General features: G+C 54.2%; 1 protein-coding gene across 1 annotated transcript in view; it reads right to left on the bottom strand.

Annotated features, from left to right (window-relative positions):
- Positions 1–6113, bottom strand: part of SOCS7 (suppressor of cytokine signaling 7) — a gene marked incomplete at its 5' end in the record, with an annotated part of 15109 nt that overhangs the window by 4867 nt on the left and 4129 nt on the right. The window contains 4 exons of the mRNA XM_027698898.1: positions 1468–1596; positions 4108–4276; positions 4902–5032; positions 5641–5742. Coding sequence (XP_027554699.1) covers positions 1468–1596; positions 4108–4276; positions 4902–5032; positions 5641–5742 — 531 coding nt within the window. The remainder of the gene's footprint in view (positions 1–1467; positions 1597–4107; positions 4277–4901; positions 5033–5640; positions 5743–6113) is intronic.

The following is a 6113-nucleotide window of genomic DNA, read 5'->3' as shown; positions in this document are numbered from 1 at the left end:
ACCCCCCCTCCAAAACCCCTCTCTCCAAAATCCCCCCTCCAAAACCCCTCCTTCCAAAACCCTTCCCTCCAAAACCCCTCACCCCTCCCTCCCAGAAGCCAGGTCACCTTCCAGCAGGAAAAACAGCCCTAAGGAGCTCACTGGGAAGATCCCAAATATTCTCCCACTACAGGATCACCCTGAGGCTTGTTTTGTATCAAGGCTCTCCTGGATCCAGCCCTGGATCCAGGGGAGTGCAGGATCCAGCAGCAAATATCACCTCAGCAGGTGCCCAGCACCGTTTGAGGGGGGATATTTTCTTTTTTTCAATGGTATTTTTCCAAATCAAGCCCTCCCTGAGCTGTTTTTGCCTGGCTCCTAAGCCCCCCAAAGCCTCGGGGGGGGAAGAGATCCCAGGATCAGGAAGTGAAGTATCTTGAATTTAAGGATTTTTGGAACAGAGGGTCACTGCAAAAGCAGCTTCACAACCCTCTTCCCCCCCCAGACCAGGTTCTAAATCAGCTTCCAGTGGCTGCTGGTGTCTGCAGAGGGCAACACTGACCAGCTCCAGGCTGTGCTTCCAGCCTGCAGGAATGCTGGCCAGGGAACAGCAGCTCTTTGGGCTGGATCCTCTGGGTGCTGCAGTGCCAGGGAAAGGTCCCTGTGCCCAGCAGGGCCTGCAGGAACGGTGCCAGTGTGGGCAGGGAGCAGATTTACCACCATTTTACTGCAAATTCACCTCAACAACCCTCACCCTGCTCTCCATCGTTCCCATTCCTGCTCTTTGCTCAAGGCAAATCCCCTTTTTCCAAGTCCTATTGCTCCCTCCATTTCCCCACTTGGCTCTTCCCTTCCTCTCCCACTGGATTTTTTTTTGGCTGACAGGACAGAGAGCAGCAAAACCCAGGGAAACAATAAATCCAGGTCCAGTTGCCTGCCCAGATTTCCCAGGATGGGGATGGGAGCCCTCCAGGAGTTTGATGGATTTGGAACCAAGCCCTGCAACCCAACGTGCTCCAACAGAGCCACAACATTCCCTCCTGGATTGCAAGCCCCTGCCTGTGGATGGGCCCTCCAGGGACTCCAAATCCACGGAATCATCACCTGAGGCTCCCTCTGAGCTCAGCCCTGGAATCCCTCCCACATCCCTGGGTTGGTCCCAGCCAAGGGAAAACTGGGAAGCCACAAAGCACGGGGTGGTTTGAGACTGGGGGGAGAGAGGGAAGGGGGGGTTTAGTAGTTTTTAGTAGCCAAATAATTGCTTGTTGAGGGAGCAGCTTCCAGGCTCGGGCTTCTGCCAGCAGGAAGTGGGATCATGATCCCAAACTCCTGGGGAGGAAGGTTTGGGAAGTCTCCTCACCCTCAGGATAGAAATCTGCTCCTCAGGGTGGGCAAGGATGGGGAGCAGGACACTGAGCACAGCCCAAAGTCACACCAAACCCACTCTGTGGGGCAGAGGAGCAGCTGATCCCGGAGCAAAGCCCTCACCTGGGACCCTGGAGCGCAGGAAGTAGAGGAACTTCCCGTTTTTGGAGTGCATGATGGCCCTCTTGATGAACTCCACCACCGACTGGCAGCGGTCCTCGAACTTGGGGTGGCACCACAGGCTGAAGGTCCCTGCAAGAGAGGAGAGGAGGTGGCACCTCATGGCAGCACCAGGGGCAAGAGGGGACATTCAGGGACATTTAGGGACATTTAGGGACATTTAGGGACATTTAGGGATGGGTCTGGCGCTCTCAAAATCCAGGTGGACACCCCAGGCCGACTTCTCAGAGCTGGGATGGGGCACTAAGAGGGAACACCAGTGGCACCAGCACATTGTTCCACTGGTACCAGTGCCCTCCAGGAGCTGGGGATGCACAGAGAGGTGGGACAGAGTGACCACTGGCACCCAGAGGTGGCCACAAGCCCCCCCTGCCTGAACTTGTGAACAGCTGCCACTGCTGGGTCTGGAATTTCAAACAAAATACACCTTAATTTGCAGAATTCCCTGTTCTTCTGCAGGATCATGGACTGGTTTGGGTGGGAAGGGACCTTAAAGCTCATCCAGTCCCACCCCCAGCCATGGGCAGGGACACCTTCCACTATTCCAGGTTGCTCCAACCTGGCCTTGGACACTCCCAGGGATGGGGCAGCAGCATCCCACCCCCAGCATTCCCAAAGGAAGCTCTTGGAGGTTTTTAAACCAGGCATCCAGGAGCTGCTGTCCCCTTTTCCCAGCCCTGTGGCTGCCAGGGATCACATTCCACAGCTCCCTGTCCCTGCCAGCTGCTCCCAACACCTTAATTAAAGGGACTGTTAAGTAGGAGCAGGGTCACAACCCAGGCCACGGGTGTCCCTGTGCTGTCCCTGTCCCTGTCACCCGACACGAGCTCCAGTGGCCCAGGGTGAAACTGGAGACGGGGACACGGGGCCAGCAGCCCCCAGGCAGGTCACAGAGCTCCAAAGGGGGTTAAACCTCCAGCCAGACCAGTCCAACAACCCCTGGGCTGCACAGACACCCCCTCCCTGCACCAAAACCCCGGAGCTGTGGAACAGTTCGGGTTGAAAAAGGTCTCTGAGATCGAGTGCAAACATTGTCCCACATCAGCACTAAAACCCTGTCCCCAAGGGCCACATCCACGTGGGTTTTTTAACACTTCCAGGGCCTGACCACTCTTTCCATGAATAAGTTTTTCCTGATTTTTAGGAAAAGGAGTTCCCTCGGGTCCCAGCCCCGAACTGAGACATCAGAGAGCAGCAGGAGAAGTTTCCTCCCAAGCTCAGTTATGGAAAAGCCTCAAACTCCTCCAGCTGGGAGAGCCCCTCCCGCTTTCCATGAGGATGAGGTGAAAATCCTTCCTTCTTGGCAGCAGCCAGACACAGGGAGCTGGCTCTGGACAGGCTGGAATTCATGCTGGGACATCTTCCCATCAAGAGGGGCTCAGCACCCACGGTGCTGATGTGGTGCATCACATCCCAGTGCCACAGGATCCCAAAAACCCTCCTGCCAGCATTTCTTTGCATCCAGTTTTCCAGAAGAACTCTTGACTCCCAGTTTTTCAGAGCGACGGGAGTCGCTCCTTGAGGCAAAAGAAAGAAGCTCAAACACCTTTTATTACCCCAAAGGCCACAAAAACGCTCTTAAAATTAACAAGAAGGAGCTGGACAGGTTTTTACATCAAATAATTGGGATTTGCTGAAGCCTAAAGGGTTTAGGGCCTGGCTGCTGCTGGGGGAAAGCAATGACACAAAATCAGAAAAACCTTAAAATTGGGCTAAAAAAAACCCCCAGTTTAACCTAAATCCAGGAAAAGCTTAAGATTAGGCTACAAAAAAACCCCCAAAAGCCTGACTTAAAACCAGTGACACCAAATCAGAAAAACCTTTAAACTGGGTTAAAAAAAAAACCCAGTCTGACTTAAACCCAGGAAAAGCTTAAGATTAGGCTACAAAAAAAACCCCAAAAGCCTGACTTAAAACCAGAAGCTCAACACAGGAGTGAGGACAAACTGGACTTTTACATCAAATAACTGGGATTTGCTGAAGACTTAAGGGTTTGAGGCCTGGATGCCGCTGGGGGAAAGCAATGACACAAAATCAGAAAAACCTTAAAACTGGGCTAAAAAAAACCCCCAGTTTAACTTAAATCCAGGAAATGCTTAGGATCAGGCTACAAAAAAATAACCAGTCTAACTTAAACCCAGGAAAAGTTTAAGATTAGGCTACAAAAAACCCCCAAAAGCCTGACTTAAAACCAGTGACACAAAATCAGAAAAACCTTAAAACTGGGTTAAAAAAAACCAACAGTCTGACTTAAACCCAAGAAAAGCTTAAAATTAGGCTACAAAAAAACCCCAAAAGCCTGACTTAAAACCAGTGACACAAAATCAGAAAAACCTTAAAACTGGGCTAAAAAAAACCCAACAGTCTGACTTAAACCCAGGAAAAGTTTAGGATCAGGCTACAAAAAAAACCCCAGTCTAACTTAAACCCAGGGAAAGCTTAGGATCAGGCTACAAAAAAAAAAAAAAACCAAAAACTTGAAAACTTAAACTGACTTAAAACCAGAAGCTCAACACAGGAGTGAGGACACACTGAGGCTGCTGCCAGCTCTGCTCTGGGGGTGCTGGGCCCCCCCTTTCTCACCTCTGTAGTGCTCCATCCTGGTGTGGTGGGTGATGCCCTGGGACCTGAAGCTCAGGCTCAGGATGTAGCGGGGGTCGGAGCTGTCCCGCACCAGGAAGGACCCGTCGGGTTTCCCCTTCAGCTTCATCTCGGCGTCCTCCCAGTTCATGGGGCCCCAGTACCACCCACACTGGGGAAACAAGCAGGCAGAGGGTCAGGGCACGCCAACCAGGGTGATTTGTGAGCAATCAAACACGGCACAACCCGCTCCTGCTGCTGCATTCCCAAATGGAAGTGCCTCATATCCCCCCCGGATGGTCGGGGTGGGGAGGGCACCATCCCATCCCTCGTCACCCCAAAGGTGGGCAGAGGACAGAGGAGACCACGACACCCCCTCCATGCACAGCAAAATGCTCTCCTGGGCTCAAAGAACCGTGGGATAATTTAGGAAAAAACCTCTGGGATCGCCGAGTCCGACCCTTCCCCCCCAGCACCACCCAGGCCACCCCTAAACCCACAACCCCAAGTGCTCCACGTGGGTTTTTAAGTCCTTTAAGGGAGAGTAATCCCACCACTGCCCTGAGCAGCCTGTTCCAATGCCTGTTCCACCATATCCCTCCTGCTGCAACTTCAGGATGCTCCCTCTTGTCCTGTTGCTTGGGATCAACCCCCTCACTGGGGGAAAGGCAGGAGAGGTTTTTCCCACCCCTGCCCTAATCCTGTGCTCCAAGCCCACAAAGGGGATGATCAACCCCCCCCAAATCGAACCCTGAAGGTGCAATTTTTCCCTCCCCTTGTCCCAGGAGCCCCTTTACCTTCTCCAGCTCCCTCAGGCTGGCGGCGAAGCTGCTGGAATCGGGTCTGGAGAGGGGACACTGCAGGTGTGGGATGGGCTGGGCCACCCCCCCCTCCGGAGGCCGCACCGGGACCATCCTGGGAAAGGCGTCTGCACAGGGAAAAACGAGCCCAGGGCCATCATCAGCCACGGGGAGATCCCCCAGGGATGGTGATCCCAGTTATCCCAGCCCCTGGCACGGCTCCGGAGCTCAGGGAAGGAGGAGGACCCACAGAAGGATAAAATCCTCGTGAAGGATCCAGTGGGAATCATCCCTTGTGCCTTCACCTGCTCTTCCTGACTCTGTCTCAGAGGGAGGAGTGGGAGGGATGGACAAACACATCCTGGAAAAGGGGCAGGAAAAGCCCTCTGGGTCCCAAGGGAAGCAAAAGCAAAAGGGGGAATTGCTCGGGAAAACTGGTAAGGGGGGTGTCACAGGCTGGGGTTCCTGCCTGGAATTCTGCTCCCACGGCACTGCTGACCCTCCTTATCAGGGTGGGATGAATCCCATGAGGATAAAGCTCAATCCTGAGCTCCAGAAAAACCACGGAGGGCAACGAGAGCCACGGGAGCAGAGCCTGGACAGGACCCCACGTGTCCCTGAGCAGCCAAGGCAGCACCAGAGATGGGAAAAAAGCCTCAAAGCTGAGCAAGAAACCTCCCCCCAAAGCGCAGATTCCTGGTGGGAAAAGCCAGAGCCTCGGGAAAGCTCCTCTGACCTGGGGCGTGGGGCGGAGGAGGCGGAGGCAGAGGGAAAGACTGCAGGGAAGAGCCCATTGGACCCACTAGGACAGATGGAGGCAGCGTCCCACTGATATCATCTAGGAGAGAACAGAGGCAGGAGAGGTTCAGAGAACAGGAGAGAGACAGAGAGAGAGCAAGTGTCCGACAGAACCGAGCCAGGAATCCAGCACTGCCCGGAGAAGGGAGGATGGAGCTTCCTCCTGGCAGCTCCTCATCCTCCTCTGGCTTCTCAGGGCCCTGACACGTTCCCAGAGGAGAGGAATCCCTTTTCCAGCACAAAAAGAGGCAGTTCCAGGAGATCTCAGCCCCAGCAATGCTGACCTCACCCATCCCATGCTGGGAGGAGGATGAGGAGCATCCCAGGAATCCAGCACTGCCTGGAGAAGGGAGGATGGAGCTTTCCCCTGGCAGCTCCTCATCCTCCTCTGGCTTCTCAGGGCCCTGACAC

Source organism: Neopelma chrysocephalum, unplaced genomic scaffold (assembly GCF_003984885.1).
Source record: "Neopelma chrysocephalum unplaced genomic scaffold, ASM398488v2 Primary Assembly neopelma1_134, whole genome shotgun sequence".
In the NCBI taxonomy this organism is placed as follows: Eukaryota; Metazoa; Chordata; class Aves; order Passeriformes; family Pipridae; genus Neopelma; species Neopelma chrysocephalum.
The sequence above is the reverse complement of the archived record's forward strand: the minus strand, read 5'-3'. Positions and strand labels throughout refer to the sequence as shown.